This window comes from Notothenia rossii, assembly GCF_949606895.1.
Source record: "Notothenia rossii genome assembly, chromosome: 2".
In the NCBI taxonomy this organism is placed as follows: Eukaryota; Metazoa; Chordata; class Actinopteri; order Perciformes; family Nototheniidae; genus Notothenia; species Notothenia rossii.
The window spans coordinates 14,005,999-14,031,940 of NC_136904.1; the positions used below are offsets into that span (position 1 = coordinate 14,005,999).

Sequence of the window (25,942 nt, forward strand, 5' to 3'; positions counted from 1 at the left end):
TTATGAAAACCTTGAGTGATAAACAGCAGTTTTAGCTGTATCCAATGATCTGCTTTGAAATGTAGCTGTCAATTGTTTGAAACATTATATGCTGTCGACTTGATGCCTTAATTTCTTAAATAAAATTACTTTTCGGCTTCAAGTTGCTAGTTTGAAACCCTGGACCATTTTATTAAGGGGCAATATAAATAAACACACTCTTCAAACAAGAGGAGCAGTTAAAGTCATGGACGGATTGAGAGACTTTTAGACGCCACCCTGTCTGGATATGAACAACAAACCCAAACTCAGAGTGTCTCAAAGTATACTTTAATCATTTTTAATCTCTTTGCAGACATTCTGTATCTATTTGTGGTTGTTTTATCTGTTTATGTTGTCTTTTTGTGTCTGTTTGCAGTTGTTCAAGACAATTTTGGTTGTTTTTAACGTCCTTGTGGCCCCCAGAGAATGCATCCTAAAGACAGGTGACCCTTCAGTGTTTTTCCTATCGTGGCCAGTCCTATGACCTTGTGATTATGAGTTAAATGTCATTACAACTCAGGACACCATCAGGTTTAATTAAATTGAATGATTTTCAGTGATCATTTCTGCAAACATATAAGTGGTTGCTGGATATAACAAGTTTTTGTAGTAAGCAACAGATAATATATCTGTCATGTCAATTCATGATGAATTGATTAATGAGCAATGAATAGATGCTTTAACATTCTCAAATATGGTATAAGGTCTATTTTCTTGGTTAAAAAATTATCCACAGTGGGTTCGGTCACAAGATATGAGACGCCTGTGCTACATTTACAGCACAGAGCTTTTGTTGCTCTCCCTGGGACTGTGGTTTTAATCCCGGTCACAAGATGATTTAGCTGTGGGGAGGAACACTATTTATTCATCACAAGATGTGCAACAATATCTCTTTTTTTTTAGTGTATGAGTAAGTACGGAAAAGGATTAGGGCCACATGACGATTTAAAAAAAAGCTTCTTTTTTTTTTGTTCTGAGAAAAAAGTCAGAATTCTGACTTTAATATCGGAATTCTGACTTTTTTCTAAAAACAAAAAAAGTCAGAATTCTGAGATTAAAGTCAACAAAAAAAGTCAGAATTCTGAGATTAAAGTCAGAATTCTGACTTTTCTCAGAACAAAAAAAAAAAAGAAAGGTTTTCAAATCGTCCCAAAAAAAGATTCATGTGGCCCTAATCCTCTTCCGTAAATAAGTGTTGTATTCTAGTGTCAGTAGACAAAGCTCTTGTTTCACATTACAGCGGGAAGAAGGACTTCGCTCTGGCTTCATGTGACAGCTGAACCACGGCTCTTTCTCTGACAGAAAGCAGACATGTAGGGAGATCTTTCAGCCGCATTATCTATAATGAAACCTCAATGATGATGACAGTTTGGACGCTCACACTGGGACTCCAGATTATTTAGGTCATGTGACACGTTTATGTCATGTCGATGCTTTATAGAGCACACTGGCATAAGAGACCACTTTCTTTATTTTGTGTACAATGTTGTGGTGCTTTTGTTACTGTGCATGCACTTTTACCGACGCAGCATCATCTCACATTATTTCCCTTAAAGTCATGTTACCTTCCAGGGATCACTATGGGTTTATCCACCACTAATGTTATGAGAGAGAGAACTTTCAGCAAGGGAACTATAAAGGGCTGAAGCCTTAAATGATTTTAACCGAGGGCCCTGTGACCAATCCATGAATAACTAAATAAAGAAGATAAAAGGAACACAGAAGAGGAATAGAAACCATGAGAGGAACATGTGTCAAAATGATAAAGTACTCAGAGGGAAAGAAGATCTCGTAAAAAGAAGCGTGGAAATGAATTAGCTTGGATTTCCTTTCCTCTAAAAAAGAGTCAATTCTTTGTGCAAGGAAGCAAATACTGCCTCCAAGTATCCAACATGTTTTCTTCAGGGAAAACAAATTTCCTGAAAACATTAAAGATATACAGGACAAACAGTTTTTGTTTTCAGAATAATTGCCCATCTATCCGCTGTTCATTGCTTTGATCAGTTTTTTCCAAATGGCTGTTTACTTGCAAAGTAATGAGAAAGTGAGGAAATGTTCAGTGATCAGATGGCAGCTTCTTTCCACTTCTCTCTTATCTTAGACCGCACCCGTGTGTGGGCGTGTGTGTTCGTGTGTGTGTGTGTTTGCATACAGATGTCCAGATATGTGTGAATCTGTTTGTGCAGGTGGGTTTCTGAATGTGCTGCCCTGATGAAACTGGATATTTTTGACCAAATATTCGTATTTATGGACTTTGACATAATATGAACTCTCTCATGTTAAGGATGTTTTCAGCCATTCTTTTTTTTGTAAGTGTCTCAAGTGTTAGTAATACTGCTCTTCTTTTGATTGGTTGTTGCAGCATGATTCTTTTTATTTTTTATTTATGTTTTGGTTTTAATTGTAACCTTTATTTATCCAGATTGGTCCCATTGAGATCATAGATCTCTTTTTCAAGGGAGACCTGCAGCAATTAGGTTCCACATGAAACATAAAACAACATAAAACAATAGAGGATATCATACAACATACAGGACTGTCTCAGAAAATTAGAATATTGTGATAAAGTTCTTTATTTTCTGTAATGCAATTAAAAAAACAAAAATGTCATACATTCTGGATTCATTACAAATCAACTGAAATATTGCAAGCCTTTTATTATTTTAATATTGCTGATTATGGCATACAGCTTAAGAAAACTCAAAAATCCTATCTCAAAAAATTAGAATAGTTCCTCAGACCAAGTAAAAAAAAAAGATTTATAACAGCAAAACACAATCAAACATTTGAAAATGTCCATTAATGCACTCAGTACTTGGTTGGGAATCCTTTTGCACGGATTACTGCATCAATGCGGCGTGGCATGGAGGCAATCAGCCTGTGGCATTGCTGAGGTGTTATGGATGCCCAGGATGCTTCAATAGCGGCCTTTAGCTCATTAGCATTGTTGGGTCTGGTGTCTTTCAGCTTCTTCTTCACAATACCCCACATATTCTCTATGGGGTTCAGGTCAGGGGAATTTGCAGGCCAATCGAGGACAGTAATGCCATGGTCAGTACACCAGTTACTGGTGGTTTTGGCACTGTGGGCAGGTGCCAGATCATGCTGGAAAATGAATTCCTCATCTCCATAGAGCTTTTCAGCAGACGGAAGCATGTAGTGCTCTAAAATCTCTTGGTACACAGCTGCATTTACTCTGGGCTTGATGAAACACAGTGGACCAACACCAGCAGCTGACATGGCTCCCCAAACCATCGCTGACTGTGGGAACTTCACACTGGATTTCAAGCAACTTGGATTTTGCTCCTCTCCAGCCTTTCTCCAGACTCTGGCGCCTTGACTTCCAAATGAAATACAACACTTGCTTTCGTCTGAAAAGAGGACTTTGGACCACTGTGCAACTGTCCAGTGCTTCTTTTCCTTAGCCCAAGTCAGACGCCTCTTCCGTTGTCTTGAGTTCAGAAGTGGCTTGACCATGGGAATACGGCTATTGTAGCCCATTTCCCGGACACGTCTGTGAACAGTAACTTTTGATACCTGGACTCCAGCTTCAGTCCACTGTCTTTGAAGCTCCCCCAAATTCTGGAAGCGACTCTTCTCCACAATGCTGTTAAGGCTGCGGTCATCTCTCTTGGTTGTGCAGCGTTTCCTGCCACATTTCGCCCTTCCAACAGACTTTTTGTGGATGTGCTTTGAAACTGCACTCTGTGAACAGCTTGCTCTTTGAGAAATTTCTTTTTGTGTCTTACCCTCCTGATGGAGGGTGTCAATGACGGTCCTCTGGACAGCAGTCAGATCAGCAGTCTTCCCCATACTTGTGATTTAGTTTACTGAACCAAGCTGAGTGTTTTTCAAGGCTCAGGAAACCCTTGCAGGTGTTTCGAGTTAATTAGACGATTCAAGTGATTCGTTGAACACCCTACTAGTATACTTTTTCATGATATTCTAATATTTAGAGATAGGATATTTGAGTTTTCTTAAGCTGTATGCCATAATCAGCAATATTAAAATAATAAAAGGCTTGCAATATTTCAGTTGATTTGTAATGAATCCAGAATGTATGACATTTTTGTTTTTTTAATTGCATTACAGAAAATAAAGAACTTTATCACAATATTCTAATTTTCTGAGACAGTCCTGTATTTACAAGCTACATTTACATACTTATCAACATTTACAAATACCCATAGTTTCAATGAGCATTTCATTTACACTTGCTTTAAAAACATGCAGAGGAATGAGATTGCTCAGTTTCAATTTTAGCTGTAGACTGTTCCAAGCAAGTGGCGCTGCGCACATAAAAGCTGTCTTACCTAAGACAGTCCTCGCTCTTGACACATCTAACAATACATCATGCGATCTCAGACAATAGCTGCTTGCAACTCTCTGTGTTATAAGAGAGCAGATATAATACGGGAGTTTACCCAACAAAGCTTTATAAATAAACGTGTACCAATGACTGAGCCTCCGTACAGTAAGTGATGGCAAACCTGCCTTGGTATACAGGGTACAGTGATGAGTAAGTGCTTTACAATTTGTGACGAATCTCAATGTGCTGTGATAGGCGGCATCTAACTTGTTCAGGCAATAGGCAGGTGCATTCATATAGATCAAATCGCCATAGTCCAGCACAGGTAAAAAGGTCACAGTGACTAACCTTTTCCTGGCCTCAAGCGAGAAACAGGACTTGTTTCTGAAAAAGAAACTTAGTCTAACCCTCAGCTTTTTAAGCAGGTTATTGACATTTTGTATTTTGTATTTATTCATGTATTTAACAGGGACAGTGCACATTAATGAACATTTCTGTATATGTGCCAGAGTTAGCCAAGAGGCTATTTTTCATCTGTAGTCCCTGGACAGATTTGAAAAGTCAACCTAAAACACATTTCATTTTAAACAAGTAAATACAATACATTTTAAAATTGCAACAGACATTACTGGGATACTTAAATAAAACAATTTAAAATACAGAACATTAAAACAAAACAAATCAAACAAATCAAAAGAACATGTTAAAACACAGGCAGTGGGTTGGAAGGAGCAGAAGATTGGGTCAGTGTTGGCAGAGCTGATTCCTCACTAACCATATTTTGAGTTTTGATTTAAATAAAGTGAATGTGGTCTGGTCTCTGATTGGAGGTGGGATTGAGTTCCATTGCTGAGCAGCTTTAACAGAAAATGAAGACTGACTGAAAGAACTTTTTCTGAGTGGAATAATGCAATCTCCTCTCGCTGCACCTCTTGTTACCCTAGTTGCAGTTGTGCGTATGTTAATAAACTGTCTAAGAGGAGGTGAGGTAAGGCCGTTGACAATCATGTAAAAAAGGCAAGCATTTGCATCTTTAATGAGGTTTTCCCAGCTTAGCAAGTTGTATTTTTGGAGTACTGGGCAGTGATGCGAAAAAACTGATTTTTTGTCCAGTATTTTGAGTGTTTGTTTGTACAATGACTCCAGTGGTTTTAATGTTGTTGTACTGGCATGTGACCAGGTAGTTAAACAGTAGGTGATGTGTGAGAGAACCATAGAGTGTGTGTACATCAGAGATGCCTCAATTGACATGTAATCTCTGGTGAACCTAATATTCGACAGACTGAATTTGACCCTATTACATATTTTTTTAACCTGAGCCTTGAAATTAAGTGTTGAATCAATCATGACTCCAAGGTGTTTGTATTGTGACACCACCTGTAGCCTCTCCCCTGACACAAAAACATCTGGTGCATGAAGTTTCAAAGTAAGACAATCATCAAGCCAGATACCTAGGTATTTATAACAGGTAACCACTTCAAGTATTATTCCTTGCACAGTTACAATATCCAAAACAGGCTGTGGTGTCTTTTTAGCTTTTGAAAAGAGCATTACCTTAGTTTTTTCAACATTTAAAAGAAGCTTTAGTTCAGAGAGCTGAGTCTGAATAATGTTAAAAACAGTCTGCCATTTAACAACAGCCTCCTGAATGGAGGGACCTGCACAGTACATCACGGTATCATCCGCATAATAATGTAAAGTAGCTTCATCGGCATTCATTAATGCCTTTTTTTATAGATAAATCCTGTATTTGTTTAAGCACAACAGTGGTTAATACGAGCTTTAGACAGGACAAATACAGGGTGTCCGTGTGCTTATCTGATGACAGTCTTCCACAGAAGACCGGATTTCACGATATCAAATAAGAAGGAAATGGAAAGGAAAGCATGGGAAATATTGGAAGACAAAGAGGATGTATCATTTACTAAAACAGAGGAGGGAAGAAGAGAGGAAGTGGAGTGAAGAGGTGACAGGAAGTGACAGTGGGTGGAAAAGAAAAATGGGAGGAGGCGGCACAAGAGATGTAAAAGGAAAGAGAGGGGGAGAAAAAAGGATGTGGGGGGGTTTTCCTGTTATTCCATCCAACATGCTTAGCTTGATGCAGACGACACACACACACACACACACACACACACAGATGAGTCTGGATCTGACATGCTGCTACATCCTGTCAGCAACAGAACAGCTGACTTTGACATTTTCCTATTGTGTATGTATGTGTGTGTGATTGATTGTTTTTAAAAAGCATTAAGCGTTTCATCTTTCTCCATATCCTCTTTGGGTAAAATGCAAATTGTGACACTAAGTACACCTTATATAAGATCAATGTATTAATATAATAACATGTTAATATAATGATAATGTATTAGAATATATCGTGTTAAAGAAAACTACTAAAGTCCCAACAATAAAGATTTGAGGTGTGTGTGACTCTGAAAGAAATCTTACAGTTAACTACTTTTGGTCACAGCAAGTTTTAAATGGCACTACAGTGACCGCTGGAATGTGTGTGTGTGTGTGTGTGTGTGTGTGTGTGTGTGTGTGTGTGTGTGTGTGTGTATGTTTTGGGACATTGCTGCTGAAATCTAAGCAATGAGAAAGGAACGAGGCCAATACAGTTTTAGGAGCGAGAGGGAGATCGAAAAAGATCTTGATGAATACTTACTGTGTCCGACTACAACCTGCTATTGTGGTCTACTTTTCTATATATATACACCTGCTGCCTCGTCGACACACACACACACACACACACACACACACACACACACACACACACACACACACACACACACACACACACACACACACACACACACACACACACACACACACACACACACAGTTAAAAATGTGCAATTGGAGGTCTAGTTGGCCTCCTGTGGCTCTCCCCCAGCCATCACTCAGGTTTAGGACACCCCCCCCCGACACACAGCTGGACAAGGACGCCCATTGAGCTCCATAGTAGAAGCCTTTTAGACACATTTACTGCAGTCAAAATCTGCCTGGAACAGCTTCCTACAGGGGACCTTTGAGAAACAACCAATCATGTATTCCAGGAAAACTGTTGTAGAAATCGAAACACTATGAGTTTTCAGTCATGCTTCTTGTTTTTGGGATCACCAAAAGCGGAGTAGTTTTACCAGAAGGGGAAGAACTACTCAGATCTTGTACCTAATTGAAAGTACAAAACGAACACACTACTTGAAGTACCAGAGGTAAAAGTATCAAGTATACAAATGGGTTCATTTCAACTGTAATGAAATAGAAGTATAAAGTGGTAAGAATAAATATTAAACTCAAGTATAATTATTCAAGTACTTTTGTAGACATTTAATTGGATTTTTGTAATAACTTCAAAGCAACTCTTTGAAGCCTCTCATGCCAGGAGCTTTTCCCACTTACTCATCATATTCATTATGCATACAAGATCAAAATGGTCACACTCACACAAACCCAAGTGTGTTATGTCTATTTTACTGTCTATATAACAGATTTTTCCATAAGCTTAAACACAATTGTCCATTCAGAAGATACATTTTGGCCAGCTACACGTTAGCGTATTTTCTCCAAAGATAGTTTCACAAAAACCCTGGTGTACAGAACCTGATGATTTAACACAGATGATGACCTGTTGAAATACTGTAAAACAAACAAAAAAACATCATGAAAACTCTCCCAATGGCACCTCTGCCATAGCCTTTGGTTTTAAAGGTTTAAAGGGTGACGTTGAAGTTTCATCAAGAGTGTCTTTGCAATCTAGAAAAACGTTGCTTTCATAGTGTCCACTCAAACCACTTACAGTAAGCCTAATCTGCAGACAAAAACTAAAAACATCCTTCCTGGTAAAGACTGGGTAAAAATGTGTCTATTCTGGTCTTTTGTGTGTGTGTGTGTGTGTGTGTGTGTGTGTGTGTGTGTGTGTGTGTGTGTGTGTGTGTGTGTGTGTGTGTGTGTGTGATGACATTTTTAGATTCCAAGGACAGGGTGTTTCCTCTCTTGCTCTCTATTGTTCCTAATGCAGAAGTGATCCTCGGGGAGCAGAACAATCACCAGGCCTGTGGAGCAGCAGCAGCCAATGGGAGGGCAGGACAGAGAGGCCCCGGGGCTGATGGGAAATAAACTGTCCTTTTTTGCTTTCCTATTTCTTTGGAGAATTACATTATAACATGTTCACTTTGTCCTTATGAGAAATGAGGTGAGTGGTCAGTATGTTCTGAAGGTGTGTGACTTACAGACATCTCCACTTCTGTCCTTCATGACAGGCTGCTCTCCTCTCTGCTTTAGGGATCATGAAAGACCTCAACAACACTGGCCCAAACCTCTCCATCTGCTGCCATCTGCAGGACTGTCTCTGTGCACGCCGTCCAGCAAAGAGCACGGACAGTTGGTCCATGCAGATCAGCAGGCAACACAGCATAGGTGGGAAAAAGGTACTCTGATATTGTAAAAGTAACAGAGTAAGAATACTCAGTTTTAAGAGTATTAGCATCAGAATACTTAAATTACCCAAAGTTGAAGTAGTCATTGTGCAGATTGTCCCATTTCAGAATAAAATATGTTTGAGTATAATTATTTGTATTAAAGCTAGTAAAGGTGAAGCTAATTTGTGTGACTTTGTATACTGCCGGGTAGCTTTTGAATTTACTCCAGGTGTAACTATAACACTATAACTTATATTTCACATCCAAATCGGCCACGTAACTAAAGGTAATGAATAAATGTTGTGGAGTAAAAGCAGACCCGGCGGCAGACATACGTCTCTGGGCGGGCATTTGATTTACCAAGGCGGACCCACCCCGAAACGAAACGCTCGTGAATTGTTTTTACGGAAACAGAGGGGTTTTAGGTTGCCATAAGGCTGTTGACGGTCTTATTATAGGTTGCATCCATTGGTTGGTTTTGTGGCACATTTGTAACGCTGTGCCAACTTGGGCAAGCATGCAGGCAAACTTGAGGAGCGCACACAGGGTGGAGTGAGGTTGAGCGATGGAGAGAAAGGGAGAGAGAGAGAGAGAGACAGAGCGTGTGCAGCGGTCTGCTTGCGCACAGAGCCGGAGTTTTTGAGAGAGCCGGCTTGAGAGTCAATTTCTCTTCAAAATATAATTGATTGCCAGCTCCCTTGTCCCTGGCAAATCAGTTACGTTGGTAACGTAACTGATTTCTTCTAATGTGCCTGCATCTGGCGCTGGGTTGCCATATTCCTTTCATGAACAACTTCCTGATATCCATTGTTGCAGATAAATATAAACTAACCTAGCAAGAGTAAACTGACAAGCTGCTGTGCCGCATCTCACTCAAAAACCCGCACGACTCAACCCAGTAAAAAACCAGTCTCGCGCGCAGCCTTTCATTCAGAATTCCATTCAGAATTTCATAGCAAAATAAAAAAATGATATTAAACTAATCTTTCAACATAGTTTAAAACAAAAATAAATATTAGGACAGAGCCCTACAAATAACAACCATAAACATAATAATAAAACAATTAAAATGTTGTATTCAGCCCCATGACGCCGGGTCTGAGTAAAAGAACACCATTTACCTCTGAATAGCAGTAAAGTATGGAATGCCATTTAAGCCAAAATTAAATAAATACATAACAAATTAAATAAATACATATATATATATATATAAATATGCCTATGAAATAAATAAATGAGGCAATAAATATGTATACATGCACATTTAAATACACATTTATTTATTTCATGGGACTTTTATTTCATGACAATCTCATTTATTTATTTCAGAATTTATTTCATAGGCATATTTATATACAGTATATATATGTATTTATTTAATTAATTTTGTCTTAAATGGCATTTCATAGTAAAGTAGCAACAAATGTAAGCACAAATGCCTCAACATTGTACTTAGGTGGGGTAGGTAATTCATTTCAGAAACACTTGTTATATTCCATGGTATGCTCTTAACATCCCGATAGCGATGAATATATTATATGCTTTGACAAATACATAACAAAACGTCATCTGTGGAAGCCGTAAAAAGCACGACCAGTGATTTTAGCTGGCTAAAATAACTGGATGGCCTGTCAGCCTTCCATCTGTGCACAAACTTATCTCGTGCCCTCATTGGTCATGTGCGCGTTCGTGTGTGTTGGAGGAGGGACTCTGTAAGGATGTCTGAAGGAAGAGGCAGATTTGGCTGCGTACTTTCAAATTCTAGCGCACTCGAGCTGGTTTCTCTATTCTTACCTACCCTACCTTTAAGTGAAGTACTTGAGTAAATCTACTTGGTTACTTATCACTGCAACACATTGCTTGTGTCTGAAACAGAAACCTTTACATGCGAGGCAGAGAGCAAAACACCCTTAAAAAGCATTTCAAATATATTGTTAAGCATTTGGAGACTAAAGATCAGTAACCATTACATGTTGACATCAAAGTGATAGCTCTTTTTAAACAGGATACAGCATTCACAGTAACTTGAATATTGTCTGACTGGCAGAGGAATGTTATATCAAAAATAAAAGGCTCATCTAAAAACCCTGATTGAAGAAAAACACAGGAACACATTTATGATTATTTAAAAAAATGTATTTGTATGTACTTACATACTGGTGTCAAAAGAGTATGCACCAAAAATGTCACATTGACTCACAATTACAAAGAAAAAGCTTTTTTCTTCTTCAATTACAAGTATTGAAAAAACTATTTACAGAAAAAGGGGGAATGGTGACAAGAAAGTACACTAGAGACAAACTTATAGTCACACTGTGCGGTTTAAATGAGGATTCTGCAAATAAAGAAGATAAATATTCTGAACAGTTACGCTGTCTCGGTGCTCTGAGCTTCAGACTGTATTTCCACTCAAAAGTAATCTTGTGCATCCTCTCCACAGTACAGCGTTTCCAAAGTGTGCTGGCAAGAAAATAAACTTCCTATAACTGTTACATCAAAGTAGAAAAAGAAAAATAACAAACAACATTTGAGTGGAAATACTTTTTTTTACTAAAACACATAGTGGACAGACGGTGAGAGGGAATGTCTCTGGATGGACACAGAAAAGGCTTTACGTCTCTTTGTGCTGCCATCAGATCTTACAGCAGAAAAGTACACTAGTTCAAGAAACCCTGGCATCTTATATTTGTCTGGATATTTACAGAATCTAATCAAAACCAGAAACAAAGCAGGAATGGAAATAAAGGCCAGATAACGGGGATGTGTTGTTTTTGATTGGGCTGTAATGGAACCGAAGGGGCTAGTTCCCCGAATCCTTCACTTAAACATTCGGCGGCACGTTCACTGGACAAGCATGCGCACTCTCTCTGCTCCTGAAGTCTTTCAATTGACTACAAAAGACAATAATATCCCCTTTCAATCATTTTCACTACCGTAACCTTTACACGTCTATCTGAAGCCATTTGGGGTCCCTTCAGTTCATTTGAGGATGTGAAATGGTGCCTATAAAAAAAGGGATTTAATGGCACTTTGAGATACAATGAATGCCTTGTAATTTGGGCACAACACAGAGCATTGTGCGATTCCATAATTGGGAAAGTAGCTTGCATGTTTCATATTATATATATAAAGCGATCATACACAGGCCACTAGGAGAGCTATCCTCAAACCTCCACTGAAACAAAACTGTGAAACTGCCATGTGGGGAAATATGTTCACAACAGAGGGCAGTGATGTCTGCAGAGGAGATACGACGTCTCTTAATGTTTAGAAATACACATAGATGTCTATAGACTCGGTCATTCGGCATCTAGTTACAAATACTTGGAAAATAATGAACTATTCAACATGTATGACTCCTCTGAATTTAAGAATTCTTTACAGCGACACCAAGAAAAAGAAATAACTGAAAGGGCGTTAAAGTGAGAATAAAAAACTATACCGATGATCTCCGTTCAGCCGATCTTTGAACATACGTATAGTCATTTAAATTCGTTTTGAAGGGGGATGTTTGTGCGGCAGGGATCAACTGTAGAACAGAGTTTGCCTCTGGGGAGCCGGGACCAGCTGCTGCCTCTGGCTCCGTTTCTCTCTCTCTGCCTTTATTCACTTTTGGCCTTTTTGCTTTCGTTGCCGTTCTTCTCGTCCTCGAGCTTCCTCTTCTTCTTGTCGTCCTGCTGAGCGGTGGCCGGGTGAGGCCGGAGGGTGATGATGATGCAGGTCATGTTGTCACATCCGGTCCCGTCTCCAGATGTGTCGGGGGCCAAACAGTGGTCCAACAGCTGTTAGAAAGGCATATGGGATTTAAAATGAACGAGGTATGAACATGAGAAAAGAGAGCTATAAAAGGTCATTGTGTTGTGGTTAGCTGCTTCGTCTACAAGCTACATAGCACAATAACTATCTACAGGGAAACATCTAATGTACGCGACTGATCAAATACTGCTGATATTGGGAGGAGGGGCTGCTGTGTCATTCAGTCTACAATAGTTGTTAGAATATTTTGAGATGCTTAGCTAATGAGGCTAAACATTTAGGTTACATACAATCAGTTTTGGCTTAAGCTTGTTTATAACAGTGTTATAAGAACTGCGAGGGGGACCCAAGTTCCCATCAGCAAAAACATGTGGGTTTGCTATCCTGGCTCCAAAATGGTGGAATGAGCTCCCCATTGACATCAGGACAGCAGATAGCTTGCACATCTTCCGGCGCAGACTGAAAACTCATCTCTTTCGACTCCACTTCGAGCGATAGAATTACTAACAAAGAACTGCTAACAGAACACTTATATACTAATAAAGGACTGGCTTATCTAAAGCCTGTTGAGTAGCACTTGAAATGTTTGGCTCTATGAAACCTGATGTACTTATATGATTCTGTTTTCTTCAAGTTTGTATCTTCTTGGTCGAATGCACTTATTGTAAGTGGCTTTGGATAAAAGCGCCAGCTAAATGCAACGTAATATGCCACCGATGTGAGATGGGTCATCAATGTGCAATATGCATCATTTACTATTATTGATTTGCATCGGTGTCATCTCAGTTAAAATTGAATAAAAATGTTGGATGTAAAAAAACCGGCAGAAATCTAAAAAAATGTTGTTATGTCTGACATGTAATTATAATTCTGTTAACAGAAACTCAGGCAAAAGTATGTACAAGTGTTCCTTTTTATATTAAGTGTGTAAGAGGAGCCTCTCACCTCTCCCACTATGGATGAGAGGGATTTGACTTTGCCGCTCTGGTCTGGTTTGATCCTTTCACTGATGAAGTCCACCACCTCCTGACTGCTCAACACATTCCTGCACAGGCATCAGAAAGGCTTATTAGCAGGGAAATAACTGATCAAATGGACAAACTATATTATTGTGTATTCAAATCTGGTTTATGATGAATCCTAAATAATAATCAATTACCAGATGCCGTCGCAGGCGATGACCATGAAGTCGTGGTCCCCGTTAAGAGTCAGGACTTTGACGTCTGGCATGGAGGAGATCATCTGCTCGTCTGGAGGCAGAGCCTTGTTCCTCTTATAGAAGTGATCACCTGAGAGGCAGAGTCCAGGGCAGAAGGTTCATAGAAACTCATTCTGATTACAGGAGAAGTTCATCTCAGAGAATCAGAAACATATTTGGTTGCAAATTGACTTCAGAACAGACGAAAGGAATGTAACATTGACTGAGAGGAGCTACAGTATGTGTTCAATTCAGATGCAGTCGGTCATACCAATAGCTCTGGAGAGGTTCAGCCCCCCGTTGACCCGCCCATCCATGGTCACTTTCCCGCCAGCGTTTTTGATGCGGGTCAGCTCCAGCTCGTCCTCAGGCTTGTGGTCGTACGACATGTCCACAGCTTTGCCTACAGCGACACAGAACTCTTACATTATTACCAAATTGGTCGTTTAACTGGTTGACATTTAGATTTTCCACAAATATCTCATATAGCGCTTCTATCAATAATAATTAGACCCTGCATGGTTGAGACTCACCGCGCTCAGACACCACGCAGCGAGAGTCTCCGGCGTTGGCCACGATCAGCTGTTTTCCTCGGATCAGAGCCACAACAGCTGTGGTGCCGCTGTCAGAGCCGGGCTGCACACATATGAACATGAGAGATGTGATGTTACTGCATGATGCTTTACTCCTCTATACATACAATTAGGGGTGCTCTGATCGTCAATTTTGGGGCCGATCGCCGGAATCAGTATCGGCCGATAACGATCGAGTGGGCGGGGCCTATGGGGATCTTCCATTTAAAGTGATGTTTAAAACTCAGTTAATGGGGCTCATTCACTGGAGCTTCCACAAACAACCACCAACATCATTATTACATTCAAATGAAGAACATTATTCAAGTTTACATTAACTTTGGAGAATAACACGGGAGACATGAGCGGAAGCTCTCTCCCTCCCCCGACAGTATCGTCTCATGCAGCTCACTGTAATAACCAGTAATGATTGACCCGACAGTGAAGAATAAATATATTTATAACTAGTTTAGCTTGTTCCAGAGGTAGATCAAATAGGTTAGGTCTAACTCTTAGTGTGTGTGTTGCTCCGCTCACCGGTCCGTCACAGCAGGCGGAGCTGCAGGATTTCTGCTTCACACACGCTGCATCCCGCTATTTTATTGTCATTTTCGGACACCTTAAAATACTGCCAGACTGGTGAAGCCATCTTGGCGAGCTTGTTTCGCGCACAGAGAAAAGTGTCATGTATTTTACATCATGCGTTTGACATTTTTTAGAGAGCACCGATCGATCGGCAGAGAGTGAGTATCGGAGCATCCCTACATACAATCAGAGTACTCTGTCAAATTCCCGTTCCAGCACCGAAGCTTTGCAAAAAGTCAGAAATCAGAAACCTGGCTTCTAGTGTGATGAGGCCAAGCTTTACAGCCAAGCTATTTAAATAAAAACCACCTACTGCTAACTAAGCCTAATCTTTTAAAAGTCACGAGCAAAGATATTGTGATTTTGTATTCAGTGATTTTGATACGACCAATTCCACCAAACATCAGCATGACAACTTTTTAAAGCTTCAAAGATGGAGCTCAAGGCGCTTTAAAAAGTTGTACAACTCATACGTGGAAAGAGGACCTAATATATTTTTGATTTAATATCAACTTAATCGTTAGAGACAACTTCAATTTTAGAAAACGTGATTTCTCCGTACATCCATTCCCAAAACGCTGAATTGCTGTTCCCACTTTAGTGGACTCGGTCACTATCGGCGATAACATTAATTTGCAACAGAGCACATTTACATGTTATTCTTTTCTATGGACACTAGTTTATCCATATTTTAATAGTGTGCTTATATATCATCAATAATCAACCCGTTATGCACGAGAGCAGACGGTTTCTACCCAAACCCTAAGTATCACTCCGATTCAAGTAAGAACAGATATCGGCATTAAGCAAGACGTGTTGTAAATACTGAAAGTAGTATTTGTATCAGGTGCACTGGTTTTTCTTAGTTGCATTAGATTAGTTTCTCTTTTGTTCACACCTCCTCTTTCCCGTCCATTCCAGGAAGGCACATTTCCTCCTCCTCCTCATCTTCTGAGTCTTCCTCTCCATCATCTGTATCCTCCTCTTCTTCCATCTCACTGCTGTCCCCATCGTCTTCTTCGCTACCATCCTAATGAAAAGAAAAGATTATATAAATACAATGCTTTCCTCGTGTTTAAAACCCTCAGAGTGAGGGAGGTTTCCAAACATGACCGTAGCTCTGGTGTCTGCTTCACCTCTTCCTCACTGCCCTCCTCGTCTCCGTCAGACTCCTCGCTGTCATCGAAGAACCTGGACTTTGAATCTCCTACAGCCTTGGAGGACGAGCAGGAAGGACCTGCGTCTCCTTCTGCCTTTCCGGCCTTTCCCGCCCCATTGGCGCTTCCTGACCCTCCACAGTCGGCTGCTGGAAAGAAGAAACCAGGACACGTGTGGTTAATGAGGGGAACGGGGAGAGAGAGGACATTTGATAAGTACGTGGTAAGTTATAAGATAATACTTCAGTATTTGAGCAGGCTCACCTTTTTCCATTATCATTGAGTTGACCCCCCCCCACACACAGCACAACAGACTATCACCCCTTGCTGCTAAATACCAACACACTATGTGCAATATATAAATGCCGTTAATAACTGTGTAATATATTCCTGGCTGCTAAATCCGAAGAACTGTTACAGGATGTGTATTTTTTTAATTTCATTTTTATTATATCATAGTACTTTTTTTTTTAATGCATGTCACATATTTAACATTAAGCTGTCTGTGGCTCTTTTTCCTGCTGTAACTACGCAAATGTGGGACTAATAAAGGTATTCTGATATGAAAGAATATTTAGGTCGCTAACCGATGCTCTCTGCTGAACTCTCAATGTGTAAAGTGATTTTGTGTTATTCACAATATCATCCTATTACTGCCATTACGTGAATGTGAACTATCCTCCCTTCAATATTATGTTAACCTACGCTCACCCCACGTCTTCTATAGGTAAACCCTGACATCAATTTCCTGTGACTATTTTATGAGATTCAATTCTCTACTGTGAAGCACTTTGGACTGCACTTCTTGTATGAAAGGTCCTATACAATCAAAGCTTATTTTTATTATTTATCAAAGCTTCAAACCACACCATTACATTAAAAAGAAATGAGATTGAGTTCTCTTTTGAATACAAAATGTACATGACTGAATCCCAGCTGTTACCTGCACCACTGGCCTCCCCTGATCTCCTGGATGCTCGCAGCTTCGATCCACTTGCTGCTCCTTCGCTTTTCTTCCCTTTTCCATTGCTCTCCTCCTCCATTTCTCCATTTACTACCTCCTCCTTTCCTTTCACAGCTTCACTTTTGCTTTCCGAGGCCTCGGGGTTGGAGCTGGCTGCTTTCTTAGCGGCAGCACTAAGAACAAAACACGAAGAGGGAAAAATTTGTTTTTTTAACATCCAAATCACTAAAGCCAACTGTCCTTATAAGAAAGATAAAAAGTGTTACGATACCTGATGGCAGCGGCATGCTTGACAGCATTGAGGTTCTGGCCATAGCGTACCAGCAGCTCCTCTATAGTCATGGTGGCCTCCTCATGGAGCAAAGCAGCCTCCTCCGTTTCCACTGAGGGGAGCAGAAACATGGAAACAATCAGATATAACATTTTACATATTTTCTCTCATGTATTAGCAGTGTAGGTGCACGCATGGCAGGATGTTTTACACATGCTGTATCCTCATGATCATTCTTAATGAATGCATTCTGCTGGATGTTAATACTCCAATACAATCCTGCATTTCTATTGTTATTATTATGTTCCTTACAACTCAGTCATCAAACCCAAGTTTCAATGTCAGCAGTGAACTCACAATCGTCCTCCGGTGACACCTTGACCACAGGCGGCTCCTCTGTGGGCCGCCCAGCGATCTGGACCAGCTCCTTAATGACATCCTCTGTGGTTATTTTGCCATCGATGAGCAAGAAGGCTTCCTCCAGAGCCTGGAAACATCGTGCAGAGAGAGGCATCAGTAAATATGAAGCGACACAGTGTAACGCTGGGCACTACATCGATGAGTTAGTTCAGTAAGTTTCTAATGTGTTAGTACTGAAGAACTACAGTTGACATTTTCTTTGCAAGTAGCCCTGGTTTTTAATGACTTCTCATCAATTGCTGTGTGTACACTGCAGTAGTTTGTGTTTTACTTGCAATGTATTGCCTTTTGAATGGGAAATGATCTTTCAAGCATGCTCACTTCCTCAAGAAACATAAAAAAAGATTTAACCATAATTATGGCAAGTCATTAGGCTGTTCTTTGCTACTAGCCAAGAACAGAAAAGGCATGGTCTAATGTTAAAGCCTTGTGAAATGTATCTTTTAGTATAGAAACAAACTGAAACCTAATGCTGTCAACTTTATCCTGTTGTATGGAATATACATATTTTTGAAGGTTATCTAAATATTAAAAAGGAGAAAAAAATATGTATATTGTCTACAACTTTAAGTGTGACAGGGGGAAGATTGTGACACTTTAAAAAAGACATTACCACTAATCCCAAAAATGTGAACTATGCCACAGTCAAACAGCAGGTCTCTGTTCATTAGAGATGGGTACCGAGCCCCGGTATTAAACGGGCCCCGGGGCTGAATTATTAAAGACCGTGGTACCGTTAAGCTCCGACGTTAACGGTCTTTTTATCGGTACTGGAGACATGTAAACAAAAAAATGTAATATGTATTATTGCTACACAAACATTGTATTGCAGTTTTAGTGTCGCCAACTCCGTTTTTACGCAAAAAGACTGCAAAATGCGTCTTTTTTGTATTTTCGATCTTTCCAATCCAGGCGAGAGATCTCTCTCCCCCGCCTGCTTGCGAGGGGGCGGGGCAGTTTACACACACGCAGCTGCTACATGCATCTATCTATCTATCTCTCACACACACACACACACACACACACACACACACACACACACACACACACACACACACACACACACACACACACACACACACACACACACACACACACACACACACACACACACACACACACACACACACACACACACACACACACACACACACACACACACACACACACACACACACACACACACACACACACACACACACACACACACACACACACACACACACACACACACACACACACACACACACACACACACACACACACACACACACACACACACACACACACACACACACACACACACACACACACACACACACACACACACACACACACACACACACACACACACACACACACACACACACACACACACACACACACACACACACACACACACACACACACACACACACACACACACACACACACACACACACACACACGGAGGAGATGGCGGAGAGAACGCGCTCTGAGGTGTGGTTAAACTTTACCCGTCTCGATCTGGACAATGCTCGTTACCAAAAGTGCAATAAGTGTTTAGCATGTAAGGGCGGTAACACGAGCAAATTGTCTAAACATTTTGCACCACATCCAGACGGAGGAATGCTCCGGGTTCGACTGTCTTTCTAGTAGCTCTGTAGCCCCGTCCACGTCAGGTATTATGTATGCTAGCAGCAACACACAGAGTTAACTCAATGATACAAACATGGGTTAATGATTAGAGGTAACAGAGTTATTTAGTTTGTTAATGTTTCAGCTATTCCGTTTACAATTCTATCATCAGATTATTTAATACGATTTGTTAAAACATTGTTGTTTCTTTTGATGTGAAATATTATGTATTTAATTTAAATAAAAAGCAATGTTAGTTTTGTTCACAATTTGTTTACCTTATTTTTTTCTCCAAAAGAACCGATAAGAGTACCGTTAAAAGACCGGACCGATAAGCGCTATCGATAAAAGTAGTAGTACCGTTAAAACCTTAACGATACCCATCCCTACTGTTCATTGAGACATCTGAGCTGACAAAATAGTAAAGATCATGCAGCGGCTTCTCACCTTTTGCAGTTTGCCATCTTTGTAGGTCTTCTGCTCCTTAATGATTTCAGGAAGGTACTTTGAACAGTACAGAGCCACCTCTTCACCTAAATGGGAACAGCAGGTTATATACACTCTCAGGATAGGTGTGCAAACAGAGGACTCAAGAGGTGTAAAACCAACAATAAAAGGGGAAACCTCGAAGACACATAGCAAAAGTAGGTGTGTTTTTTTAGAAAGTGTGTGTTGTTCATTAGGATAAGGCTAAATATTTGGTCAGAAAATACTGTTTAAATGCACATTGAGAAATTATATAAGAACGTGACAGTATTTGTACAGTGTACATGTGTTTACCTCCATGTCCATCATACACAGAAAACATGGCTGTGTCCTCGTCAAACTCTGGAATACAATTGTGAGAGTCCTACAACACACATGAAAAAATGCATATTACATACAACATGACAGTTGGAACAAATGATCGCAAAGACAATTTCACTTTGGGTAAGAAAATGTGCAGGACGGCGAGTCACACGGGATAAGACATCATTTTCACTCAATGGACGACTTTTTTGTAACTTTTCTTAATGTTGGATAAGAAAGCTTAAAAAGTCCAAACCCACCAAATGTTTAAAATCATGCTAAAACATGTTTACCCAGGTGTGCTGTATAATGAATCATACTAGATCAAAAATAAGAGGTATGTGGCTAGTTGTGTATTATTAGCATAAGTAACACCCCCTAAACACTATATATGGACAGGGGTTGTGTCGTGTGCAAATATTCCAGTGCATGCCCAAGAATTGGAGGACTTGGATCTAAAAGAGACTGTGGGAGGAACATCAGCAATATCCAAGTCTTGTTTACAGCATTAAAAGAGCAGTATTTAGGCCATTCAGAAGCTTAACATGGGAAATATCATTCTACGAAAGGTTTTATAGACCCTAGCAAGGTTCTTAATCTTTCAATTATTATTTTGTGTGGCAACATCCGAAAGGTCAACAAAAATAAGATGGTTGTAATGACTACTGCTTGTTAACAAGCTTGCCCATCTTGGACATTAACGTCTATTAAATCAATGTATTTTTAAACGAATTGTTCACATAGTATGTATCTAGGTAGACATTTTAGTTTTTTTTTTTTTTATTCTCTGGGGAACTGCTGTTTTATCACTTTGTTTGCTCACTAGAAGTTACCAACAGAAACAAATGCGGTCAGCTTCAGTGAAGTACGTTGTGAAGCAATGTGAATGACATTCTTCTTTATGTTGTTAGGGGTGAAAAACACCCCGAGAATGACTTAAGATTTCACCAATCACTGGAGCTAATTTAGGAGTGACGAACTTTGGAAAGATACCAACAAACATGGAGATGCCGCACATCAATTTATCCCGCCATTGGCAACTCAAATCTAATTTTCAACATGGAGTGTCTCTGATCCGGTCATTATTTTCAGCCTCACCTCCATGGAGACGCGCCAGCCCTGCATGGCAGAGAAGCCGTAGCTCAGGGTGCTGTTGCCGCCATCGGCAAAGGTCTTGGTCGTGTTAGGTTGAGACAGATAAGCCCCCATGGTGGTCGATTTCTATGGCTTTACACCTGAAAAGAAGGCAACATAACAACATCAGATCTCAGCTTTACATAATAAAGACACAAGCAGTGCATTTATCATACTTCAACTAGCTTGCTAGCTAGCTAATGTTAGCAACACCACAACAAAAAGTAGACGCATCAGCTAGCTAGCACTAGCATGCTACCCGGCTAAACTTCCAGCCCCAACCTCTCTCCCCCGCCATGCAAGCGGCAGCGCAGTTTCAGACCAAATCAGACACCAAGCAGAATGTTAATTTACCTTTTCTTATGGAGCAGGGTCTGCTTATTGAGGGGTTCCAAAGAGAGAGCGGCACATATAAGAGATTACACGTGTGGGAGCAGAAAGCCGCTATCAACACAGAGCGAGCAAACCGAGCTGTGGAGAATGGGAGCGCGCGCGCATGTCCCTTTCGTTCGAACAAGTGGGCGTGGCCGCAACGTACGTCATACGTCATGACGTGAGGATTATTAATTGTTTTAAATGAATGAAAAACGAACATTTAAGATAGTTTAATATAGGATGGATCTTTATGGATCCCCGTAAGAACATTCAGGTTTTAAGCAGCAATATAATAAGAGAGAAACACTGATGGTACACATAATAATATAAACAGGGATAATAAGAATAAAAAGGGGGGAAAACAGAGTAAACATGTAGTAACAGTATGAATATAACCTATGCCAACCATTTCAACGACGTACAAGGTTTTCACAAGAGCGTCTTATTGTTATAAATGGATGCTGTTTTTTTTAAAAGACTAAAACGCAATAGGACCATCCTTTGCACAGTTTGAATGTCATCACCCTTTAAAAAGTATTTTTCATCACTTCATATGGTGTTTTAAAATAATAATAATAATAATAATAATAATACAGTTTGAAACAACCTTGTGTAATTAATTGTATATTGTATTTAACTCATTTACAAGCACAATAACCTATTTATCAATAGTATGCTGTTTTTAGCAGTATCTAAAATATTTTCTCACGCTGTAAAGTACTGCTGTTGAACGCTACACTCCCTACCAATAGGTGGCGGTAAAACACCACCTCGTTATTTGCCAACTGCCAAAAAATCCCCGTAAGAAGAAGAAAAACACAGACGTCATTGATACAACATGGCGCGGGAAACTCAAGAAGGGATGGAAGTTGAAGAAGTGATCGAAGAGGCGGATTATCTCCCTCCGTCGTCTCTTAAACAGTACGAGGCGCAGTTCTTCGGCTTCACCCCGCAGACCTGCATGTTGCGGGTTTACAGCGCCTTCCACGACTGCCTGTGCGACATATTACCCGTCGTGGAGAAGGTGTGTCTGAGGCAACTCGGAAAAGTGTGCCCCGGGCCTGACGAGCAGCTCCGGGCCCGGGAATGTAGCCGCCGGCTGATGCAGTTCCTGGAGGACCGGTTCAAGCAGCTGTCGCAGAGGATGGACTCGCTGCTGGTGACACGGTGCCTCTCCGTGCCGCTCAATGTGCTGCTGCCCGAGGACCATTCACACAAGGACTACCCCCAACACATACAGGTGTGTGCAGCGGTGTTTACATTAAGATCACTATTGTGATCTCAATTCATGCAATGTTGATTCAATTAGAGTATGACAAACAGCGTTGTAAAGCAACTAAGGACATTTGCTCAAGTACTGTACTTTGAGAGACTTGAACTTGACTTGAGTATTTCTACGTTTTGCTACTTTGTTATTTTACCCCTCTACAATTCAGAAGAAAATCGTGTACTTTTACTCTACATTTATTTGATTCGTGCAGTGGTGTAGTGGGCGTTGGACGCGGGGCTACGCCGTACCCCCACTTATTTGAAGCATGATTTATTTTTGTAATAGTCTAATACATCTAAAATCATTGCCAGTGTTATCAGTTGCAAGTGTGTGTTTGTTGTAATAATGACGAAAACACAATAGGCAGATTTCACAGTAATTATAATTAAAACGTAGCTCAAGCATTTATGCAACTTGATTTGAAGCGTGCAGAACCAAGCGGGCAGAACCGTGTTTGTAGGGGGACCAGGCGTCCCGCACTGTGCGGGACTGCACACACAGCATTTTTATTATTTGTCCCGCGTCCCACACATTGAGACTATGTCCCGCATTTGCGTGATAGTCGCGCAGAAAGGCCGGATCGGTTCGCTGACAGCCCTCCCCCCGTTGACAGTTCACGAGCGCGTCCATAGTGTCTCCCGTCCACCCACCACCCCGTCCACCCAGTAAAAAAATCCCCACTACACCACTGCCGGTGTAGTTACTTCGCAGACTTACATTTAATGATGTGCAACACAATTAACATTTAAATAAGACTTTAGTTACACACCTGGAGTAAATCCACAAGCTACCCAGCAGTATACAACATAATTAAAACTAGCTGCACCTTTTACCAGCTTTGATAAACACATTAATGCATCAATAACTATAATCAAAACATATGATGTATATTATTCTGAAATGGACAAAACTGCATAATGAGTACTTTAATTATATTAAAAAAGAGTAAGCTTTTTATTGTAGGACTTTTACTTGTTACAGAGTATTCCTAAACTCTGGTACTTCTACTTTTACTTAAGTCAAATATATAACTTATTTTAGTGTGGTTCTGTTTTGCTGTCGTTTCTTGTCAATGTTTTATTTAGATTATAATGATTTGTGTATATCTATTGGTATATCATTATCAGTATCTTACAAATAATGTTCTCTGCTACCTGAACAAACAATTATCAATGAACTAAATGTAATAGATACTGTTTTTTGTTAAATATTGAGATCGGCCTACTGATAAAAAGGATGGCTTATGACACATTTTCCATTATAGCCATTTAGGTTTGTTGCTCCAGTTTTTGGGGGGTTTGATCATTATTGAGTATTACGTGTTTTTTTTTTTACAGCGCAGTCATTATCCAATATGTTTTTTTACCAGCCGCTCATGATGTCTTCATATTTTGTTGATAAATAGAAGCAATGATTGTCTTTGGTTTGACTTTGGTCTGCTCCCTGAGGAGGTGTTGAAGCTGGATTCGTCCCTCGCTGACCTCCAGAGTGCGTACGAGGAGGAGGTGTGTGCCCGGCAGGCGCTGCAGGCGGAGCTGGACGAGCAGGCGGAGGTGCTGAAGCAGCTGGATGGGATCGTGACGTGGGTCAGAGAGCTGCAGGCGGCTTGGGTGAAGGAAGGTAATGGAAGCTTCCATGAAAGTTTCCGCATGGTGATGGAGTCGGTAAAGAAGCTGCAGGAGGCCGTCAGGGAGGTCTGCCACAAGGCGCCTCATTGAACTGACCTCAAACCTGTAAAAAGACATTTCTCCACAACTTTTATTGTGTATTCTGTTTTTATTCTAGCTGAACTTTATGCAATTTCCCCCTCTTAATTATCTCCATTTTCATCTTGTCTTAATAAAAAAAATCAACAGGGAATTAATGCTCCAAAGTATTGAAACATTGAATACCAACATAAATAATACGTCTTATAAAGACGTAATTCCTTCCCTTTGAAAAGAAGACACAATGATGCCAAAACATTTGCTTTAATGCCTTTATGAACATCAACCCTAATATAATACAGTTCAAAACTTTGAAAACACACTTCAGCAAATTCAGTTTAGTCTTCATACAGTTTCATGTAAGTAAACAAAACAGACGGATGTATTTCTGTATGTTTGCACAAGGGCTTTTTTGTTGTTGCATGAATCAACAAATATGAATTTTAGATCATTTTCAGGTCAATTTGTCTTTCTAACAGAATGTACATTAATGTACATTTTATATTTAGAATCTTTTGAAAGTGAGTGATAACCCTTCGTAACCTCGTCCCAGGTACACATATCGGCTCCATTGCATCACATGTACTCTAGGTTCCTTTTTTAACTGATGCTGACTCATCTGGAAGTGCGACAGGTGTAAAACCACCATGTGCAAAACACATCAGACACATCTCTTTATTAAGCTGTTTGTTTTACATTTAAAAGCCCCATCCTCTCAATTCCAGGGGCAACTTTTACCTATTTGCATTTTAACACAGTCCTATGATTATTTCACACCATGATATCTGCCAGTCTTTAGTCCTCCTGATTTCTGTTGTCTACATTTCTACTCTCATTTAAACTGTCTCTAAACCATAGGCTGTATACCTTATACAAACACCTTTCATTTCTTTAACTGTATTTGTAACTCGGTGTTGTTGTATTTGTTTATTATCATTATACTTTATTGCATTAAGGTGTATATGATATTGTGTCCATCCTCTCAAGAGGCACAGTTTTAAGATGCTGTGATGCCCAGCAGAGGGCGCTCTCTGCTTGTTAACATCACTCCAGTCTAATCCAGCTGAACATAAAGTGAAGAGCTAATTGAATCCTTAAATAAACAGTATATGGGTGAACCTCATACATTTGCAAATGAGCATAAGTAGCATTGTATGAACCTCCAAGAATCATTTGGTTGATGGAGACACTGGAGGAACATTAAGTCTATTTATAAATCTGACGGGTTGGTTTCCAATACTAGTTCTTTACTTTAATTTAGCCTCACTGAGGATTTGAGCTCCTATCATTTAGAATTCAATTAAAATGAATCGATTGCACACACTGGGACCACACTTTGAGAAAAACTTATATGGGGTTTGAATTTACTATATATTC

General features: G+C 40.1%; 2 protein-coding genes across 2 annotated transcripts; one reads left to right on the forward strand and one right to left on the reverse strand.

The window, feature by feature from the left end:
- Positions 1-10,865: 10,865 nt before the first annotated feature.
- On the reverse strand, positions 10,866-21,765 carry ppm1g (protein phosphatase, Mg2+/Mn2+ dependent, 1G). The gene is made up of 14 exons (XM_079664120.1): positions 21,569-21,765; positions 21,179-21,315; positions 20,072-20,141; positions 19,739-19,824; positions 17,612-17,741; positions 17,255-17,366; positions 16,963-17,156; positions 15,999-16,168; positions 15,761-15,892; positions 14,239-14,341; positions 13,977-14,108; positions 13,667-13,796; positions 13,453-13,552; positions 10,866-12,533 (listed from the first exon to the last, which is right to left on the reverse strand). The coding sequence occupies exons 2-14, from the start codon at positions 21,287-21,289 to the stop codon at positions 12,354-12,356; spliced, it is 1,650 nt and encodes a 549-aa protein (XP_079520246.1). The 5' UTR covers positions 21,290-21,315; positions 21,569-21,765; the 3' UTR covers positions 10,866-12,353.
- Positions 21,766-22,193: 428 nt separating this feature from the next.
- On the forward strand, positions 22,194-24,719 carry mis12 (MIS12 kinetochore complex component). Its single transcript, XM_079664130.1, has 2 exons — positions 22,194-22,829; positions 24,311-24,719. The coding sequence occupies exons 1-2, from the start codon at positions 22,428-22,430 to the stop codon at positions 24,575-24,577; spliced, it is 669 nt and encodes a 222-aa protein (XP_079520256.1). The 5' UTR covers positions 22,194-22,427; the 3' UTR covers positions 24,578-24,719.
- Positions 24,720-25,942: the final 1,223 nt, after the last annotated feature.